The following is a 22,739-nucleotide window of genomic DNA, read 5'->3' as shown; positions in this document are numbered from 1 at the left end:
TAACATTGTTATTGCTGTATAAACCAACTTGGAAATGAGCTATTTCGGTGCCTAGTTAAGATATATTCTTTTCAGCACATTTTCATTTTGCCAGTTAGGCAGGAAAAAACTACCATTCACTTTCCTGGAGGGAACTTAGCTGAACTACTGCCCACAGGTGAGAATGAACCTCACAAATCACTCACAGTTTAGGGGCAAAGTAAACAGATTTCTCACACGTGAAAAACACAAAGGCAAGACAAAACAAGCAGAGAAGCAGTGTTTGCAAGTGTTTTTCTTTTACTCCAAGTCAGCTGTGCATGCTATACTAGGATACTTGCTTCTGAGAAATATATCACAAATGCTACCTCCCTGGAACTGAGATGTTTCCATGCTTACGTGTATCAATTTCTTTTGTCTATCACCCAGTGGCAGTGGTGTGCTGATAAATGTTTAACCACCACCTGGTGGGGGGCGACTTGATATGGAGTGTTTGCCCATCTCTGTGGTGTGTATACTCCTACACGGCTGATTCCAGGCTTCGAATGTAACGTCATTGCATGGTGGGTTTGGGAAGATGCACACCACTGTATAATAATTCCAGCACACAGATACAATACATGTCAGTAGCCTCAAGAACATAGATAATAGTAAAATAATTAGCGAGTGATGAGCTTTGCATATTTTTACCTGTTTTTAATATACTTTATTTAATTGTGGGTTTATATAATTTAATCTATAATGATCACGGTGGCTGTATTTAACAACCAGCTCACAAAATTCCTGAAAATTTAACAATCCGTTCTCATGGGCTGGTACATGCCGGCTCCAGCACACCACTGGAGCTCGAGGTAGGGCGAAACCAACCAGGTACCTGCTTCGTCCTGCCTCCACAAAGACCTTTATTAGCTCTGTAGAGTGATTCAGGGCCCAAGCTCTCCCCTTGTAGGAGACCAGTGTTCTGGGAGTCCCACTCGGGACAGGACCAGGACAGCAGAATTTTAGCTGGTTAGCTCCGCCTCTCTCAGGGCTGCCATCCCTGCCAAGTCCAGATGGTGCTGTCGGACTTTCAGAGTTCCCCACGCAGCCCCCCTCCCCCCAGCCTTCTGCAATCCCCTCACCCTCTGTTTGACAGGTTTAATTCAAGTCCCTGGCACTTTCTCCTTCCATCTGATGCAAAGCCAGCAAACCTAATACGAGAAGAGCCAAAAAACCCAGGTGCTAAATCATCCAAGGTCAGACGGCTCGTCAGCTTTCCAGCCTCCCATTTGTCCAAGGCAGCCTTTCCTCCAGGATTTTTCTAAGCCAAATACATCCGCTGTATCGTGCACTATAGCATCACAGAATCCCAAGGATGGAGGGGACTTTCCAGTCATTAAGCCTGAACCTCAGCATGCTTGAGCCGCCGCCAGCCCTGCCCCCAGCATCTCTTTCCCAGCTGTAAAGCTGCTGTCTGCTGGCTTTTATCCCTTGGCACCGAGCCATGGTCACAGGAAGGCGCTGCCTGTGATTGCTCACAGTTGGGGAAGCAAGAGGAAAGGGACCCGCGGAATGCCAGGCATGCGGCTAAGGGCTACACGTTCAAGCTTGTATTTATTATATTGACAGGTGACAAAACTAAGGTTTAGCAAGATGAAGTGACTGTCCCCAGGTCACACAAGCTTTAAGTTACCTCAGTCAGGATTTGAGCAGGCTCTGACTCAAACTGGTGCCATTCGTCTTAGTCCATATTGCCTTCCACAAGGCGTGCCCCTGACAGCCAGCGGTGCGTGTGGTTGTTGTGACGCCCGACTTGTGTAGCGGGAATGAAAAATGTATCACCTTAAGAGACGGCACCAGAGTCCCCCTTTAGGAGGGGAAAATGCCTTTAATAGGCCACCCATGGTAAAGGGTGGAATCGTGAAGGTAAGAGTGCTGGCAGGAATCAAACTAAGAAAAAGAATAGCTCTACTGATGCTCTACATGAGAACATAAGTGGATTTGGTTTGCCCCAAGAAGGGGAGGCAGGGACCACGTGGAGTGGAAGGTCAGCGGGGGTTACTCAACAGTACGTGAGAGCATTCTATGAATGGGATGCGAGCGTGTGTTGCTGCAGCATCTGCCATTCCCTCCCACAGCACTGAGACGCACACAGGTGCACACACACACTCGCCCATTTGAATTTTGCTGTGGGTGGGACTGGGGGAGGGAGCTGAGCTCCGTGTCTCAGCTGATGCAATGCAGGGATGAGACAACATCGTTGCTTAAAATGAGGTAGCAGAATTCTGGAGTCAGCAGTGGCTGCAAAAATGTAAGTCCCTTAGAAATCACAGAAATCCAGAGGCTCAGACCTGGAGGTCAGAGTTATCAGACCTGCCTGGATGGCAAGGGGCGGGGAGTTCTCAGCACACATTTGGGCTACAACAGGGGAGGATCTGTGCCTCCTCCTGGCTGCAAGGGGGACACACTGTGGAAAAGAAAGTGCGAGGAAACTTTTGACCTTGGTGCTGCTCACAACTGGAGCACGTGCATCAAACAGGGTTCCTTCTTAGGTGTGCCTGATGCGAGAAGTTCAGGGACTGCAAACCCTCGGCCTCCAGGACATTCACAGTGAGGGAACGTCAGCCAAACTGGGGCCAAAGAGGCCTCCGGTCACTGGGCACGGCCCTCTCCCTCACCTCCCACCACGGAGGGTGTGGGGTGGGTGAATGGTCTTGGCTGGTGTAAAGATGGTGCGGCCATGAGCCAGCCTGCATCATGGAAATCTCACCGGTGCCTTTGGGGCCCTCACCAGAAGCCATCCAAGTGCTGGGCCCCTGACAGCTGGCACATCACCATGTTGATCCAGAACAGCGGCTCATCAGAAGCGGAATGGCAAAGGGTGGGCCCAGGATGGCAGCCAGCGCTGGACGCTGTGGAGGAAGGGAGCCATGCTGACCAGGACGGGGAGTCAGAGTGCCTGGATCCAGCCTTGCAAGTGACCGGCTATGTGACTGTGGCCTCTGAAACTCAGATTCCCCACTTATTTGTAAAACGGTGGGCGGGGAGGACTGGATACTGTTATTCCTCTGGCCTCAAATCTGGCTCTATAGGTAACTTCCTTAGTGTTGCCTCAGAGCCCCGGATAACATGACCTCAGAGTGAAGTTACCGCATGGGACTGGAATGCCGGCACGGGGCTCGGGACACGGCATGTTGGCACAGGAACTGCACCTGGGGAAGGAAACTGAAAGGCTTAAAGGAACTCAGGCAGGGGTGGGGAACCTTCTGGATCCTTGAGTGTGGCCTTTTGACTGAATCCAAATTTTACAGAATAAATCCTTTTAACAAAGGGACTTTTTTCTGTGAAGTTTGGATTCTGCCAAGGGGCCACACTTGGGGATCTGGGGGGCCACACTTGGGGATCTGGGGGGCCACACTTGGGGATCTGGGGGGCCACACTTGGGGATCTGGGGGGCCACATGTGGCCTTGAGACTGCAGGTTCCCCACCCCTGGTTGGAATGGAGGCATAATCTAGTTTTAGGAAAAGAGTAACAACATATCCCTGAGAAGGATGGCTTTCCGGGTAACACTCTAAAGCAACAATCTGTACTGATCTTGAGACTCAGAGGCAGAGTCAAAAACAGCCCCAGGTTTTCCATTAGGCTACAGTCCCAGATGTAAGAACATGAACTTCAGGGACAGTGACAAAGGTGGCTGTTGTCAGGGCTCTTCCCAGGACATCTGCACAGACTAATGGCAAACAGAAGCCTCACTTCCAGGTCCAAAGGAAAATATTAAGCTGAAGTGACTTGTTTCACTGATGTTGGATTTACATGATTCCCTAAACTCACCTCATAACGCCGTGGCTCTGGGCTTTGCACACGCAGAGTGTTCTGTCCATTCACTTCTGGGAGGGTCAGCTTTTACCTGGGTGGTTTTGGAACCCCCCAGCTAGCTGCTTAGATCTCCCTAAGATTTACAGTCAGAGTGTTCTCAAGAGCAGCAGTCCTCAAGATTTAAAGAAGGGATGAGGCAGCTCTCTCCAACTTCTCCAGGGTGGATGGAAATCCATGCATCTCGCTATCCTTATACAGAATATCTTCAAAGACATCTACCGCTAATCAATACATATTCATGATTCTTTCATTAAAACATCCCACAGGAGAGCCATTCTTTCCTCCTCCCCACTAGAATTCCAAATGATACCAATTTTTTGTTTCTTTCTCGAAAGTATCCCAGACCTTTCTCCTTCCCTTTCCTCCATTCCCAGTCCCCACTGTCAATGGAATCTCCTCTTATCTGGAAGCAGTGAGCCTGCAATTGTGACACTAATGGCTTAGGATCCACTTATATTGCTTTTCCGATCCTAAAGATCTAAAACCCCAAATCCTCATTCTGGCAATCCCATATCCAATCAGACAGATAGCATGAAGACATTTTTCCCAAGTGCAGAATCATGTGTATTCTGAGTGACTGAGCTATTGGCATTCAAGTTTTGACCAGTTTCAAGATGCTACTATCATATAATGGGAAGACCATATACAGACACTGCAATCTATGTTACAAAGGAAGACTTCGTTAGTTGCTATACAAGAGTTGAGGGTTTCAGGTTATATATGATACATCCAGAAGGCTGTTTGAATACACTGAGAACTTATACTTCTTTTAGGTCTTAAGTTTACCTCGCTGGAAGTAAGGCCTCTGCAATGTCGCATTCCTTTTTCAGGGCCCCTTTCACTGTTTAGTGTGCTAATGCCAAGAATTAATGGCCTTTTTTTTTTTTTTAACTCCCTTAGAGGAGTGATGAGAAACTGTTATAAAACCAGATGTGAGAGGTGCTATATTACCACCTTCCACAATGCACAGTCTCATTTATTAACTCACTTTAACCTCAAAGCACCCCAAGAGATAAATAGAATAGGTAGGTATTTCCCCTATGTAAAAATGAAAAAATGAAGGTACAGAGTTCCTGTGATTGCATAAGGTCAATCAGCTGTTTAAAGGGAGAGCCAGAATCAGGCTCTGGCTTTGTACTCTGTGTTCTTTCCAGCAGGCCTTGTGGGCAACTGTGACAGTGTAGCCTGGCCACCTGGCCGGGGCTCAGAGCCAACGGCCAGCTGCGGTGTGGGAAATCCTGGAGGGGGACTGGCTATGGTCCAACTGTGGTCCAGCTTCCTCTGCTGCTAGACAGGGCTGGTTCCAGGCAATGATGCCAATGACTACAGATGTCACTAACAGCTGGAAAATGGACCTCGTTTGGCAAAGGAATCTGGAAGCACTCTCTAGCTGCTCTGCTCAGAAGGGACCCTGCTAGCATCCTTTTAGATAAAGTGGGAAGATTACACTTGCACTAAACAGTAGAAATGAGTGAATGCAGCTTCCAGAAGGTCATCACTTGGTTCAGATGTTTACACAGAAAGCATCTGACCAATTTCAGCGAGGACAAACCTAAAACCGTCCTTCTTTTAAAGCCACCCTGAGTGGTAAAGATAAGGTACATGTCTTAACCTATATAAAAGTGAAGTACTATCATTTTTCAACTGTACAAGACACATTGCTAGGGTTACAGTTCAGTGGCATGCACCCTATGTTGGACTGCATTTAAACTACAACTGTGTAGTGTGACATCTCCATTACATGGCACCAAATGTTTGTTAATTGTACAACTGTTACTTGGTGAGTTCTGGTTTTAACTACAATATTTTAAAGGCCAATCCTATTTAAATGTGTTGTGAAAAAAATGTAGGAGTTTAACTTTATACACATTTTACATTTACAGCAGAATAAGTACAGGAATTTATGCACCCAAATGGGTGGTGTTGCCTTCAAAGTAGTCACCTTGGGAAAATGTATGTTTATTCCAAAGAAGTTGACCTCACTTAGAACATTTCTAGAGCCCTCTTGGGAAACTGTTGACTTGTAAAGCTTCCTCAATGTTGGTAAATCTTTGTCCTTTAACGACAGATCTATTTTTGGAAGAATGATTTTTTTTTTTTTTTCCACAGCCAAAGAGCATTAGAAAATAAGTCTGATAAATAAAATGGGTAATGGTGCTTGGGACTACCTTAGTGAGGGGTGGATATAAAACGAGGTCTAACTATAAAGTTGTGAGGCCTCTTTCCTTGCATGGCTTCAAAGGTATTTCCAAAGAAGAATTCTAAGTGTTCTTGGCACATGCAACATCACAGCTCAAGAGTATGGTCTCCCAAGGAAGTAATTCCAATTATGGTAACTCTTGAGTGCATATGTTCTAGTGTATTTGGTTAAAAAGGTAGCTTTGCTCATCTTCAGTCATACTTCAAATAAACAGAAATGGAAAACTCCATCTCTAATATTTCTCCCAAGGAAAGGATCTCATCTACTGCTTGAAGAGTTAAAATGAAAAGCACTTGGTGTCATGTCTACATTAGCCCCCCCAAAATGTGCAATGAGTAATTCCTGATACCTGAGTCTCCCCAGTTTGGAAAAGTGGGTAAGGACAGGTCTCTGGGTCCTGGATAAAAGTAGGATGTCAAGGGGATTGGAGTGTGTTTCCAATGGCTCTATCTACCCAATAGACCCACAACACCAACTCATACAAGAAAACCTCCTATAGCTAAGCAGTACACAAAGTTTCAGTAGAGGAGGGGGAAGAATGATTATCTTCCAGTAGCTTACTATGGTTAAAAACCCACTGGCTTCTAGATGACAAGTGAACGGAGTCCATTGAAAAGAAAGTCCATGGTGTTAGATTCTAGTGCACGCTTAAGAAATAAAGTGTGTGGCCACTAGCTCATTGAAGTGCATTTCCAGCTGAGGCCAAAGGCAGCAAAGGTGCAAGAAGCTGCTGGAGCTGATATTGGTTGAAGCAGGGTCTATAAATTCAGAGTGGCAAAGCAATTTGTAGAAAGCCCCAGTTATAAAGCAGGACCACTGAAGTCAAAGAATGTTCAATCTCACTTTCTACAAAGTGCTTCGTTGAGAATGCTAATGAGGAAGCTCCCTAAAACACCATATCCTGAGTGTCGGAGAAATATGGTCAAGACGGTGATTGATGGGAGTAGAAGACCGATCCTCTAATAGAGTTTGAACTGCGTATTCTCCAAGCATCACACACACACTTAATGAAGAACATATGATCGCAGTCACATTCCACCTCATCTGCCCATGCCTCCATCTCCTGGTGGCTTTTGCGTACAGTATTTCCAAGAGCCATTTCAAGTTAATGGATTCAACTGCTCAAAGTCAGAAGCAGCAGCACAGTCAGTGCTCTAAAGTTAGCCATAATATCTAAGTGCTCACAGCAGACATCAGTCTCAGATCGATCGGTCTGGATGTTGTTCTTGGTGAGTGTTTTTATATTTGTCTTTGTAAAAACCACAAAGCTAGGCCATTTGCTTAAATCATCGTTAGAAAGAATGCTGAGTGCCCAGATGGGATATCTAGTTTCTGTGCAAATGAAATCACATTAGTCCAGATTTTATTCACTCAAAACTACTAGGGAAGCAGTAGGATTTGGTTTAAATGCTGCCAAAAAGCAGAAATTCACTTAAGTTTTAATTCTGAAGCAATCCTGTTGTTAATGTTGTAGCCAGGTTCGGGCAGCATGGGGGGCGGGGCCCCCATTGTGCTTGCTGAAGAATCCCGGATCTCTCCCAGTTCAGGCTCACTCTCGCTAGAGGTAGACCCACTGTTGATGGTGTAGACGCTCTCTGCAACTCCCTGAGCTGAAGCACAGCCATCTGGCTCGGTCTTCTCCCTGGGACTCGACAGTCCTGGGAGGACAGCCATCTTCCCAGTCTGCCTATTTGGCAGCAAGGACATGGTATAGTCTGCAATGATCCCACCCACATCTAAGTTGCATGCCTGGTCGAAGGCTAGGAAGCCGACATTGGCATTTGCCTCACACACCACAAAGGAGCCATCATCCATGATAAGGAGATCAATGCCACAGAAGTCCATGCCCAGGATGTTGGACACCTGAATAGCCAACTGCTTGCCTTGTTCCGTCAGCGGGCACATGACGCCCACACCACCTGCAGGGAAAGCACAGTGATGGAAAGGTGACAACAGATACTGAATGACAAGTCAAATGACTCTTCAAGGAAGAGACAGGGGTGTGCTGAGGAGGGGCAGTGAGACAGGCTCGGTCATTACTCACAAAAGGTCAAGATGGAAATCAGGACACCCTTTGGGAAAACAATATAGTCATGTCTTATCCGGAGCCTTAAAGTGCTGATTCCCTCTGACCCAGCCATGCCACTATTAAGGAAACAATCTAGTTACAGGAAAAAAGCTTTATGCACATAGATGTTGATGACAGTGTTATTTAAAATACTGGAAAATCATAGCACCTGGTACATAGTGGGCACTCAATAAATATTTGTTGAAATACGAAATGAAAAATTATAATCTAAATAGCTTACAATAGAGCAACACAGTATATTTTACAGCCGTTAATAATAATGCTCATAGAGAACTTGTAATCACGTAGGAAAACACAGGACTAAAGAGTGTCTAGTATGACCATAACTGTACCAAAAGATATTTCTCAGAAAAAAAGACTGGAAACAATAACACCAAAATGTCGCTAAATGGTGGGAATAATGCGAAATATCTTTTTTCATTTGACTTTGCTCTATTTTCTAAATTTTCTACATTGAGAATGTATTCCTCTTATGATTAGAAAAAATAAAATTAACTTATTGATTTTTAAGAAGAGAGAGATGGAGAGGATTTTGAGACAAAATTATGTACAGAGAGAGGCTGGTTGCCCTTACTTGTTAAAAAGCTAGGACTTCAGATTTTATTGTCTCTATTTAGCCTCCTTGCAAAGATTTAAGACTTGTATTCTCAGGCCCAATAACTCAAGTCTTTACCTTAACACTGTCCCTTCCCACCTATGACACTGTATGAGGAAAAGGCTATAAAACAGTTTTAAATAGCTCAGCAAGAGAAGCAACATGGGCCTGGTGCAGTGGCTCATGCCTATAATCCTAGCACTCTGGGAGGCCGAGGCGGGAGGATCACTTAAGCTCAGGAGTTCGAGACCAGCCTGAGCAAGAGCAAGACCCCATCTCTACTAAAAATACAAAAATTAGCCAGGTGTCCTGGCACATGCCCGTAGTCCCAGCTGCTTGGGAAGCTGAGGCAGGAGAATCATTTGAGCCCAGGAGTTTGAGGTTGCTGTGAACTACAATGACGCCACTGCACTCTACTGGGGGCAACAGAGTGAGACTCTGTCTCAAGAAAGGAAGGAAGGAAGGGGAAGGGGAAGGGGAATGGGAAGGGGAAGGGGAAGGGGAGGGGGAGAGAAGGGGGGAAAGGAAGGAAAGAAAGGAAGGAAGAAAGAAAAGCAACATGTATAAATTATAAAACTGTGTGGTTACTAAAGAATGGATTCTGTAAGGTCACTAAAAAGACAAAATGATAATACACAAGGTTCAGTACTGTGGCACTACACATGATTATCATGAAAATGAAATAACACGGAAGGTACTTAGTCCTGTGCCATCCTGAATCTAGCAGTTGACTGTATCACACCACTTCATCACAATATCTTACAGCTATCTGTTTATGTGTCTTCTTTACTGGACCACATGCTACCTGAGGGCAAGTCTCTCTCATAATTTCTATACTCCCAATGTCTAACAGAGTCTGCTCATGGACATGCTCAATGAGTGTTAATGAAAGAGGAACCAAATCAATGTCTATGCCTCTTTATTAGTCACTGGACTTGGTATGCATCTGGTGATTTAGGAAAAAATAACTATAGGTGTTTTTTTTTTCATATTACCAATACACACATTCATTCAATGAGGTTGACAATAGCTTTTGGTGATGGGGACAAGAACTTACATCCCCCCTGGAATGTTTGCATTCACCACAACAGAAAACAAATTTTACCAATAGGTTGATGAGATGGCTTCATGCATTCGACCAAAGCATAAACTGCAGCTTTCTAATAGCATTATACACAAAAGGAAAACAATTTTCAGTCATAATAAATGTAAAAGGAAAATATGACCTTTTTCTCCTGTCATTGCTTTAGCTTAGCCTCTTATTACTTCTTGTCTGAGTTGTTGCAATAGCCTCGAAACTCATCTCCCTGCCTCCCATCTTATGCCTTCAATCCATCCTTTACCCAGATGGAGTTTTCTCAAACACTGGTCCCTTTTTAAAACCTGACAAGTCCTAACACCTAAAAGATAGGGTTCAAACCTCCGTGTCCTGACACCCCTACTCTGACCTCTGTCACAGCACTTACACTCATCTGTTCCCCGCCCTGGAATGCTTGCTGCAACAGGAATGGGCTCATTTCTCATTCCTATCTGTGAGATCCTGGAGGCTAGCAGAGGGTCCGACAAGATAGTAGGGATCAATATACAGTTACTAAACAGGCCCAGATACCCCAGTGAAAAATCCTGGCGGCCTTCCATGACCAACAGACTGACTGTGCGCTCTTATACCTTACCTAGAGAGCAGTTGCTCTGCATCCGTCCGTCTGTGGAGCAGCGGAGCATTGATCCTATCACCTGGCCCCCTACCACCACCACCCGGATGTCCTTTCCGTGCGACTCCTTCACATACTTCTGGAACAGGTAGGGCACATCATGGCGGATCAGATGGCAGATGTCTGAGAGGTGATGTTTATCTCTTGCCAGAAAAACAGCTTTCCCTTTAAGAAGAAAGACAAAGAGCAAGAGAAGTGGTTGGAGAATCCTCCGGACTCTGTCCTTGACATCCTGCCTCCTTGTCCCACACGGTCATCAGTTCTCTCTGAACTCACCCACCTTTGGCCCCTTCTGTTTCTCTGACTAGACTCTTGCTTCTCCTCAAATGGCCATTGAACCTTAGGTCCTCAGGAGCCTCTCTCCACCACCACTCTTTTCAAAATGATATAATAATGTATTCCAGAAACACAGAGAAGGGGCCAAAATAAAATCCTAAGGATCTAATCAATTCGGTTCCAAAAACAGTTAATTAGCATCTCCTGTCACCCCAGGATGCTGATTAGGCAAGTTCCACGTCTCACTCATTTTTTTGTCCTCCAAACCCCACACTGGGCTCAATGCACAGGGCAGATGTCAACCAAATGTTTACAGAACAAAATTAATTGGACATACTTTACAGAAACCCCAAGTCTGGATTGAGAGAGATCAAAAAAAGGTAACCACAGCATAGCATGATACGACACTGAGGGGTCTGTGCAAAACACCGTGGGAGCTCAAAGGGGGAGCCACCAGCAGACATCCTTCATCCTTTCAAACATACGGAAGTTATTATGTGGCTATACTCATTTAATTCCAAATGAAATGACCTATACTTCTGTTGCTCTCTGGGGAAAGCATTCTTTCTTGATTCTAAATTCTTTATTTTCTGCTTGAATCACCTATGCTTTTGCAATTACTTAGCATCTACTTTTCCGTTTGTGTATTAGTTAACAGATCTGAGCAGGGGTTCCTGGTCAGTTTGCTCTGCAAATCTGACACAAGCATGCCCAGGATGAGCATTCTTTCTATCAAATATGGAACATAGAGATGGTTTTCCTAAGTGTTGTGTCACCATCTTAAAAGGAGTGGAACACTTCTGAAGTCTTAATAAAAAGAATGATGAGCATCAGTTCCTAGTGGCACATAAGACTGAAAAGTAACCTCCAGAACATGTCATAACCAGGACTCCATCATGCCTGGGATAACTGGACCCTAAACACCTGACAGAGCTGGAGGAGTGGGACCAAGTGATATGAAGATGTCCAAGTGGCAGATGATAGCAGGGCATGCAGTTTAGTGGGCAGTTAGTGTCAGAGAAGTTGCAGAGGGCCCAGCAAGTAGGCACAGGAGGAAAACAGAGAGGCCCTAGCAGGTAGGCACAATGCAACATCAGTGTTCCAAGTCTCAATCAATGAGCAGAGGTACCAGTAGTTAGATGTCTGACACCAGGAGATCTGGTACCTTGCAACAGATGGCTGGGATTCAGTTATAGGCACTAGGGTTCTCTGGACATTAGGCAGAATTTTCAGCAGAGATGGGGGCTAGAGTTAGGAACTGGATTCCTTGGTTCCTGGTACAGAGGTTCTAGTATGGGGCTTAGTGTACAGTTAATAAAGGAGCTACAGTTTTAAGGCAAAGAGAGAAAAGGGGAGGAAGGGCACTAAGATTAGTTAATCACCTAAATGCCAAGCAGTTTGGTTTTTTTTTATTATTTCATTTACACTTCACACTAGCCCTATGAAGCTATTATGACAAGGATGGTTATTCCTACTTTATTGATAAGGAAAAAAAGGGTCTACAAGATCAGTAACTTTCTCAAGGGCACAGCCTGTGCACTCACTGCCTTGCTAAAGTCTAACTTAACTACTGTAACTGTTTACTTCCTATCCATTTTCCCTGCTAAAATACTATGTGTTACACTAGCAATGAACAATCTGAAAATGAAATTAAGAACACTATTCCATTTACCATAGCATCAAAGGGAATAAAATATTTAGGAATAAATTTAACCAAAGAAGTATAAGGCATATTCTGAAAACTATAAAACATTGTTGAAAGAAATTAAAGATCTAAATAAGTGGAAACACATCCCATGTTCATAAATTGTTAAGATGGCAATACTCCTCAACTGATCTATAGATGTAATGTAATCCCTATCAAAATTCCAACTTCCTTTTTTGTGGAAATTGACAAGCTGATCCTAAAATTCATATGGAAATGCAAAAGACTCCAAATAGCTAAAATAATCTTGAAAAAGAAGGGCAAAGATATAGGACTCACACTTCTCAATTTCAAAATCTACTACAAAGTTACAGTAATTAAAACTATGTGGCCTGTCATAAAGCTAGAACTATGTATCAATGGAACAGAATTGAAAGCCCAGATATAAACCTTCACACATATGGTCAATTGATTTTTGGCAAGGGTTCCAAGAACATTCAATGAGGAAAGAACAGTCTCTTCAACAAATAGTACCAGGAAAACCGGATGTCCACATGCAAAAAGAATGAAGTTGGACCCCCATCTCATACCGTATACAAAAATTAACTCAAAATGGATCAAAGACCCTAATGTAAGGGCTAAAACTATAAAACTCTTAGAAGGCAACATAGATGTAAATACGTATGACCCTGGATTAGGCAAGCACAAAATGACATCAAAAGTACATGAGCCAAAGGAAAAAATAGACAAATAGATTTCATCAAAATTAAAAACTTTGGTACATCAAAGACACTATTAAGAAATGAAAAGGAAACCTACAGAATGGGAAAAAACATGTTCAAATTATGTATCTAATAAGGATCTAGCATGCACATTATAAAAAGAACCCTTAAACTCAACAATAAAAAGACAAAAGACTCAAGTTAAAAAATAGGCAAAGGATTTCAATAAATATTCCTCCAAAGAAGATATACAGATGGCCAATAAGCACATGAAAGTATGTTCAACATCATTTGTCATTAGAGAAATGCAAATCAAAACCACAGAGATACCACTTTACACTCACTAGGATGGCTATAATCAACATATATACATATATACATAAAAAATACCAAGTGTTCTTGCTGAAGACAAGCCAGGAATATAAAAAATAAACAAAAAATAAGTATCGGTGAGAACAAAGAGAAATTGGAACCATCATATATTGCTGGTAGGAAGGGAACATGGCATAACCACTGTGGAAAACAGTCTGGCAGTCTTCTAAAAGTTAAAGATAGAATTAGCATATGAGGCCGGGCGCAGTGGCTCATGTCTGTAATCCTAGCACTTTGGGAGACTGAAGCGGACGGAGGATTGCTTGAGCCCAGGAGTTCAAGACCAACCTGAGCAACAGCCAGAGCTCATCTCTACAAAAAGTAAAAAAATTACCCTGGTGTGGTGGCACAAGCCTGAAGTTCCAGCTACTTGGGAGGCTGAGGCAGGAGGATTGCTTGAACCCAGGAGTTTGAGGTTGCAGTGAGCTATGATGACACCACTATACTCTAGCCTGGGCAACAGAGCGAGACCTTGTCTCAAAAACAAAACACAAAAAGAATTACCATATAACCTAGCAATTCCACTCGTAGGTATATACCCAGGAGAAATGAAACTGTAAGTTCACATAAAAAATCTGTACACAAATGTTCAGAGCAACATTAAACACAATAGTCACAAAGTGGAAAAAACCCAAATGTCCACCAACTGATGAACAGGTAAACAAAATGTGGTATATCCATAAAATAGAAAAGGGATAAAGTAAAGTTACTTGCTGCAACATGAATGACATTTGAAAAATACATCATGCTAAGTGAAAGAAGCCGGACACAAAAAGCCCACATATTATATAAATCTCTTTAGATATAATGGCTAAAACAGGCAAATCTATAGAAACAGAAAGTAGATCAGTGGTTGCCAGGGACTGAGGGAGGGGCAATTGGCACTAACTTCTAATAAGTAGGCAGTTACTTTTGGGGGTGATGGAAATGTTCTGAAATTAGATAGTGCTAATGGTTGTAAACCAGTGAATTTACTAAAATCCACTGAATTTTATACTTTGCAATGATAAATTTTTTATGTGATTCATATCTCAATTTTAAAAACTTGAAAAAAATTATGTACTATATTTAATTTCTGTTTACCGTCTTACCTTCTACAACGTAAGCTCCCTGAGGGCAGGAATTTATCTGTAACCTCAGACCCTAGGATACTGCCTGGCACTTTGTGGGCACTCAATATTAGACCAATTTTAGGTTTTATATACTTTACCACAATAAAATACTTGGTTGAAAGACTGAAGTTCAGCCTGGCAATGTATCTGAGTCGTACTGAGAGTCCCCCCTTCCCACACAGACTCGTCTCTTCCGCTCCTCACCAGGACCCCTCGGCTCCCAGGCTGCTGTGTCTACACCTGCTTCTGCACGCTGCTCACTCACTTCCTCCAGTTCAAATTCTACACTTCGACTTAAGTCTCTCTTTACCTCCAGTGAAGCCTTCACAGCAGAGTTGCCCACCCCTCCCCTTCAGGCTCCAACAGGCCCCTCGTGTGCCTGCTACAGTAGCGATCACCTGCAATGCAACTGTCTCTACTATCTACACCTTTGAGCCCCTTGAGAGCAGTGACTGCGTCTAGTTCATTTCTATTTCACAGTCCTTCCATCACAGTAATTGACCATTAGGTGTCTGTTTAGGGTTATCTCCCCTTATTCCAGATGCCCCGGGCATTTATGCAGGCCATTTGGGTGTCATGATGAGGTGCCTGCTCACATTCTGCAGGAGGACTGCTTTCTGCTGCCAATGTCCCTGCCGAGTCCCTACCATGCACTGCAGTAAGCCTTACAGAGACAGAGACTCTCAGGACCTGGTCCCCACTGCCAAGCAGCTCGCAGTCTAATAAAGGGAGCAGACACATAAACTTATAACTGTTATAAAGTGCGGCACTATGCCAGAGGCATGTCCAAAGTGCACAGGAACAAAAAGGGAAGAGCAGTTAATTCTGTATGGAACACAGGGAGGGAGATCAGGGATGTGGGTAGAAAAGAAATGACATTTGGAACTGGCCTGAATGGAGGAGCACACGTGTTCACCAGGTAGGCAGAGGAAGATGGCATTCCCGGCAAAGGGAAAAGAGCAGACGGTTAAAGAGAGGAAGATGCGTGGTCTATTTGGCGAATGAGAAGTAATCTGGAATGGATTATGAAGGGGTCATGTGGCCAGAGAAGGCTGCAAGAGAAGGTTGATGCTACAGAGCCCTCAGTGTCACGATGAGGAAAATGGACTTTGTCTAATAGGCAACACAGGGTCTTGGGAGGGTTTTTTGGCAAGAGAGTGACAAGAATAGATCTAAGTTTCAGAGGAATTACTTCAAAAAAAGAACGGAGGATGCACTGGCAGTGGAGTTAGGGAAACCAATCAGAGTCAGGTCAGCAGTCTGTTGCCAGAGTCCAGGGAAGAGATAAGCAGGACCTGACAAAAGCAAGGACCGTGGGGACAAACAGGAGGGGACAGAGAGAAGAACTACACCGCAGGCTCCTCAAGGGGGAGCTCCATCTTCCCAAGCAGCACTGGAGGAGAGCCCTGTCCCTGCAGAGCTGCAGCCCCGGATGAACCGACGACCAGGAAGCCCTGGAGGAGTAGCACTGACCCCGGTGGCCTCGTGTGCTCTTCACCACAACCGGGTAGCCCAAGGGCTCAGCTTCATCAATCATTTTAGAGAAGTCTTCATGTCCACCTGCCAAGAAAAGGTGAAAGTCAGTAAGGCTGACGGTCAGGCAGTGGTCACCCCAGCACTGCACCCTGCCCCGCAGTGGGAATTCTTGCGAGGGCTCATGTCTCTCTGATTATAGACCCATTCAATCCAACAGACAAGCATCATGTACTTGTAATGTAAGAGGCAGGAGCAGAAAGGTAAGGAAACCAACATTTATCAAGTACCTTCTATGTGGCAAAGGCTTTGCATGCTCTGGTTTGTGTAGTCCTCATAACAATCGCACAGGTAGGTACGTTTCCCATTACAATGGCTGCAGTAGGCAGAATTCTGAGATGGTCCCCAAGATTCCTACCCTCTCTTGTACACAACTTCTATAATCCCCTCTCTTGAGTATGGAAGAGACCAGTGAATATGATGGGATATCATGCCTTTGATTAGGTCATTAATCAGTTGACTGAGTTAATCAAAAGGAAGATGATCCTTGGTGGGCCTGATCTGTCAGGTGAGCCCTTTAAAAAAGGTGAAGTGTCAGAGAGGCTCTTCTGCTGGCTTTGAAGGAGCAAACTGCCACACTGTGGAGAAGGCCACATGGCAGAGAAGAGGGCAGCCTCTAGGAGCTGAGAATGGCCCCCGGTGATGGCCAGCAAGGAAGTGGGGACTTCAGTCCTGCGACTGCAAGGAACTGAATGCCAACAACCAGCAGGCTTAGAAGACGACCTCAAATCTGAAATGAGACCACAGCCCCAGCTGACACCTTGATTTCAGCCTTGTGAGACCTAAACAGAGAACCCGTCATGCTGTGGCTGGACTGCTGACCTACAGAAAGTATGAGATAATCATGGGTGTTATTTTAGGCTGCTCAGTTTTTAGTAGTTTCTTATGTGGAAATAGAAAACCAATACTCCAAGAAACCAAGCCTGGGGATTTGTCTCACCCAAAGTTCAGTTATGACTCTAAAGCCTGAACTGACTTCACTATATACCTCTTTAAGCCTTAATTTTAAAAATATGAATAATAACGTGCATGAAAATCTTTCTAAATTGCCAAGTACAGTGGTTCATGCCTATAATTGTAGTACTTTGGGAGGCTCAGGTGGGAGGATCGCTTGAGCCCAGGAGCTCAAGACAAGCCTGGGCAATAGCAAGGTCCTATCTCTACAAAAAAAAAGAAAAATAGAAAAATTAGCCAGGTATGGTGGCATGCATCAGTAGTCCCAGCTATTCAGGAGGCTGAGGCAGGAGGATCACTTGAGGCCAGGAGTTCGAGGTTGCAGGGAGCTATGAGCACACGACTGCACTCTAACCCAGGCAAGAGAGTAAGACCCTGTCACAAACAACAAACAAACAAACAAATAAAAAAAAAAAACCAACCCTTTCTAAATTGTTTTACAAACTTCCTTGATTCCTTATATATACTATTGAACATAACCTTTTCTTTATAACTTAGAGTCAATGTCATGAACATTAATGACTGTACCATAAAGCCTTTGGAGACTTCATTTGCCCTTTATTTAATGGCACCAAACTAGTGTGCTTCCTAGTTGTTTCTAAAGGTTTGTCACATTCCTTGCTGTCAGATGCCAGCTGACATTTGCTGTCGGTATAGAGCAGAAGTTTCTCTTTCTGCTTATCTTTGCTATGGGCTTAGAAAGAACAAAATAACTTGTGAGATGATTTTTCCAGCACAGGGGAAATTTGGTACCAGATAGGAGTCTGAAGAGCTTTCCCATTTGTTCAGTGAATGGGGTTTGTGACACATTTGACCTGCTGAGAGGTCCTTGTGGTTTACTTCCTAGCTTGCAAAACTGTGCTAGATAGATGCATTGTGTGGGTACAGTGCTGTACTAGTTTTCTATTGCTGCTGTAACACATTACCAACAAGTTGGTTTAAACAACACACAAATCTATCGTCTTACAGTTCTGTAGTTAGAAGTCCAACACAGGTCTCACTGGGCTAAAATCAAAGCGTCAGGTGGTTGCATTCTTTTTTTGAGGCTCTAGAGGATCTGTTTCCTTGCCTTTTCCAGCCTCTAGAGCTCATGCTCCCTTCCATCTTCAAAGGCAGCAATGGCAGGTAGAGTTCTTCTCACATCTCATCACTCTGATCTTCTTCCGTAGTCACAGCTCCCTCTGAGTCTCTTCTCCCTCCCTCTTCCACTTTTAAGGACACTTATTATAACACATTGGGCCCACCTGGATAATTTAGGATAATCTCCTTAAGTCATCTGATTAGCAACCTTAACTCCACCTGCTACCTTAATTCTCTTTTGCCATGTAACCAAACATACTCATAGGTTCCAGAAATTAGGACGTGGACATTTTTGTGGAGACCATTATTCTGCCTACCACAGATGGTACCATATAGTTCATTTTGCAAAGCAAAATACTCTAGAATAATGACAAGACATGTCTTGTTCAGACAAGTGCTAATGATTAAAAAATGAAGGGGCACCTGCATGAAGAGGACATTTTATATGAAGGGAACTCCCAGTTTCCTGCTGATAAACTTAATTCCTCTCTAGCCATCCTTTTTTCCTTTCCTTACAGTGCAGGGAGAGAGAGGTCCTCCTAATCTAAGGCCATCCCTGGCCCTGTGCTTTGGACCCCTTTTCTTTCTCACCTTGTCAGGGATCTTGCACCATCACAGTGTCCCCTCTCTGTGGTACTTTCAACCTCTCAGTTCCTAATTTCATTAGCATTTACAACATGCTCAGGTCTCTCCCATCTTAAACAGAGTCCCTATTCCTTGACCTTGCACTATCCCTTAACTGCAACTTTGGTTTTTTTTTTTCTCTTTTTTTTTGGAGATGGAGTCTCACTCTGTTGCCCAGGTTAGAGTGCCGTGGCATCAGCCTAGCTCACAGCAACCTCAAACGCCTGGGCTCAAGCGATCCTACTGCCTCAGCCTCCGGGTAGCTGGGACTACAGGCATGCGCCACCATGCCTGGCTAATTTTTTCTATATATTTTAATTGTCCAGCTAATTTCTTTCTATTTTCTTTAGTAGAGATGGGGTCTCGCTCTTGCTCAGGCTGGTCTCGAACTCTTAAGCTCAAACGATCTGCCCACCTCGGCCTCCCAGAGTGCTAGGATTACAGGCGTCAGCCACCGCGCCCGGCCCCTTAACTGCAACTTTGTATCCCTACCGTAAACTACCTGTAAGAGTTATAGAAACTCACTATTTCCATTTCCTTACTTTCCACTCCTTTCCTCACCCCCATCAATCTGGCTCCTTTCCCCATCACTAAAGCAAAGCTGCCTTCATTAAACTCCCTGTTGCTACATCTAACACACACATCTCGGTGCTTATGATACTTGTCCTTTTGGAATCACACAATACTTTTGGTTATAGCATACTTCTTGGAATACTCTCTCCACTGGCTCCTGTTAATCTCTCTTCTTTCTCTTCTCACCTCTCAAGTTGCTCCTGCTTAGTGTCTTTAATAGGTTCCTCTTCCTCTGCTCATTCTCTAAAGGACCCCCTCTTTCTAAATTTTATTTCTTTATTGTAATAAAATATACATAATGTAAAATTTACCATTTTAACCTTTTAAGTGTATCGTTCAGCCTTCTTTTTTCATTCTACATATTCCCCCTGAATATTCATCCATTCCTGTGACTTCACCTAACATAATGAAGGCCTCCAAACCCTCTTCCCTAGTCTGCATTTCTTTCAGAAACTCCAGATCCTTTTACCTGCTGCCTACTGAATATTTGTACTTGTATATACCACAGACATCTCAAACAGAAAATGTTCCAAATTGAAATCATCTCTCCCCCACAACCTCTCACCCCTGCCCACCAATCAGCTTCTCCCCTCCCATGTTTCTAGTCTAAGTGAATGTTTGCTTTCACCTCTGGTTGCCCAAATCAGAGTCACCTTTGATTTCTCTCCATATCCAAACAATCATCATGTCTTATTATTTCTATTTCCTTCCTAATTCCTGAATTCGTTTACCCATCTTCATTCTTACTATTAATTTAGCCAATCATTGCTTATTTGCATTATTTTAAACACCTACCACTACTGATCCCATTTCTACCCCTGTCCAATTCCTTCTCCACAGTGGGACCAAAGTGACCTTCTGAACTATAACTCTGATCAGGCCACCCTCGCTGATTAAAGGCCTCTCATAACTTCCTGTTAATCTCAGGATGAACCCTGATCTCGTTCACATGCTATATATGCCACATCCTTATCTTTCCAGCCTTATATCTCAACTCTCTCTCCCTTAACACTGGAGGAATTACTCATGACACCACCAACAGGTCATGTTGTCTCTTACCTTTATATTCTGCTCTCTGCTTAGATTACTCCCCACCCCTTTTGTTTAGCTGGTTAACTTCAGATTAGTTAGATGTTATCTCTTGTAGGAAGTCTTCCTCAATGTCTAAACTCCATTAGGAGCTCTCCTATGTATTCCTGCACCACCCGGCACTAACTCTTATGGAGACACTATCACACTGCATTGAAATTGTCTGTTTAGTTGTTGTCCTCTGCCCCTCATGAACTAGGAATGCCTTGAGGGCAAGATTCCCTTACTGCTGTATCCCAATGCCTAGGACGGTGGCTGGCACATAGTATTTACCAGATACATATTTAATGAATGACTTATAGAGAGAAAGAACCAAAGGCATTCCAGACAGAAAGAATGGCCAGGATAAAGACTCAATTTTTTGCAACACACTCATATTGAAAAGCAACAACAGATACTAGAAGGCTTCTGGGGAAAGAAAATAGAGAGATGCAGGTGGTTTAGGAAGATAAATTCCAACTGTATTTCAAGGAGACTCACCATAAGAGAAGGTGTCTGGCATGGGGACCCCATGTCCAGCCAGTTCCTGGAATGTCCAGAATTTGTTGATGCAATTTAAGATGCTTTGTGGGCGGTTGACCAAGCGGCAGCCCAGCTTCTCCAGATGTCGCAGGACAGTGATGTCGCTGTCCGACTGCACTGAGGGTGTGGGCACCCGCACAAGTACCACGTCTGGGAAGGTGGTGAGGGCCTTCTGGTTCAGCTGGAGGCCTGAAATCCAAGGACAAAGGTGAGTGCTGTGCTTGCCATCGTTAGTCCACCAGCAGAACTGGTTCCAACAGACTCCTCAAGACTGAACCTCGCAGGAACGGAGCCTCAAAAACAACCATCTGGACATCCCAGTGTAACAAGAAAACTACAGGCAACCCTACACTTCAAACAAATGGGCAGAGCATGATCATGAGGAAACACAAAGGAATGAACAGGAAAAAAGCAGCATATCAAGAATAATCCAAGTTAGAAGAATCCATAGGAGATATGGAGTCCAGCACTTTCCCTCTAGTAGGACTAGTACTATTCAAAGGGTAGTGCCTTAGGAGGCCGAAGGCTTAATGAAAAGGAAACAGTGTAGTCCATTTTAGGAACCCCTTCCATTCTTTTATTACTTAACCTTTAAAAGTTTATCTGATTGGAACATCATGCAACCATTTCAGTGATTTCTATCAATATAATAAAAGCACAAATGTCAATGTGAAGTGAAAAAAAAGATACAAAATTATAAATAATGCATTATGATCTCAACTACGTAAACAGACACAAGTTGCAAATGGCTAGAAGTAAATATACCAACATTTTAACAGTGGGTAATGGGAGTACAGGTAATTTCTTCTTTATATTTTATATTTATCTATATTTTCTGAAATTTCTCCAAGTACATATTACCTTTATAACAAAAAACCTTAAAAAAACCAATCTACTAAAAATCAGCTCAATATTAAACAAAACGAGAATGCATTTATGTAGCGAAAAGACCTGAAGCTGTATTACACTGGGTTCGTTGGGAGTATTAGCTTAAAGTGAAGACTCAGAAGAACATGAGCACAGTCTTCAAATTTCTTAAAGGCTTCAGTGCAGAAGACTTATTTGTTTTGTCTTCTGTGACCCTAAGAGATAGAGCTATCCATAAAAGCATTATTTTGTCTGTTTGCTGCTGTAAACTCAGGCCCTAGATTAGTGCCTGGTGCATAGCAGCCACTCCCTGTTTGTTGAATTGGATGAAAGCTACAGCGAGACAGATTTGGGCTCAACGAAAGGGATACTTTTCCACCCCCTTAGGATGTAATGGGCTGAGGCTCACTGGTCACTCAAGGATGGTGCAGAGAGAATGCAAAGGTCAGAGGGGCTAGCAGCAACTTGGTTGGTCCCTTTCAGCCCTGGCATCCTATGGCTTGTATTACTCTAAGTACTTACCTCGGTGTCTACAGTGCACCCGGCATCTGGGGAGGGAATGACGGAGACAGGAAATAGGATGGGTAGGGCAATGAGAACTAAGTTCAAGGAATGACTTGGTTTGCCTTATGAACCTTAAAGGGGTCTCTAAAATGCTCTAAAGAAAACCTTGAAAACACACTTTACAGAACCATCTTATAGGATTTAACCTAAAGCACCTTCTATTTCATAACTGATATTGTACTGCATAACCATATAATTCCAAGAAAACAAAAGGTGCTAGTGAAGTTACAATTTCTCCATCAGCTGATGAATAATATCAATACAAATGCTCTAAACAAAAAATTAAAAACAAAACACCCACAAAACTACTACATGGCTCTAACTAGCACACTTTCCCCTTATTCTAGATGTTTCACTGATTAAAAAAGGCAGGG

At 43.6% G+C, this 22,739-nt stretch overlaps 1 protein-coding gene across 1 annotated transcript in view; it reads right to left on the bottom strand.

Moving 5' to 3' along the window:
• Window positions 1–7,464: 7,464 nt before the first annotated feature.
• RIMKLA (ribosomal modification protein rimK like family member A) overlaps window positions 7,465–22,739 on the bottom strand; it is a 28,394-nt gene continuing 13,119 nt past the window's right edge. The window contains exons 2-5 of the mRNA XM_069477790.1: window positions 20,893–21,123; window positions 16,033–16,119; window positions 10,394–10,597; window positions 7,465–7,955 (exon numbers count right to left, since the gene is read on the bottom strand). Of these exons, the coding sequence (XP_069333891.1) occupies window positions 7,465–7,955; window positions 10,394–10,597; window positions 16,033–16,119; window positions 20,893–21,123 (1,013 nt within the window). The remainder of the gene's footprint in view (window positions 7,956–10,393; window positions 10,598–16,032; window positions 16,120–20,892; window positions 21,124–22,739) is intronic.

Source organism: Eulemur rufifrons, chromosome 8, assembly GCF_041146395.1.
Source record: "Eulemur rufifrons isolate Redbay chromosome 8, OSU_ERuf_1, whole genome shotgun sequence".
Taxonomy (NCBI): domain Eukaryota; kingdom Metazoa; phylum Chordata; class Mammalia; order Primates; family Lemuridae; genus Eulemur; species Eulemur rufifrons.
Note: the sequence above shows the minus strand (reverse complement) of the source record. Positions and strands in the feature narration are given on the sequence as shown.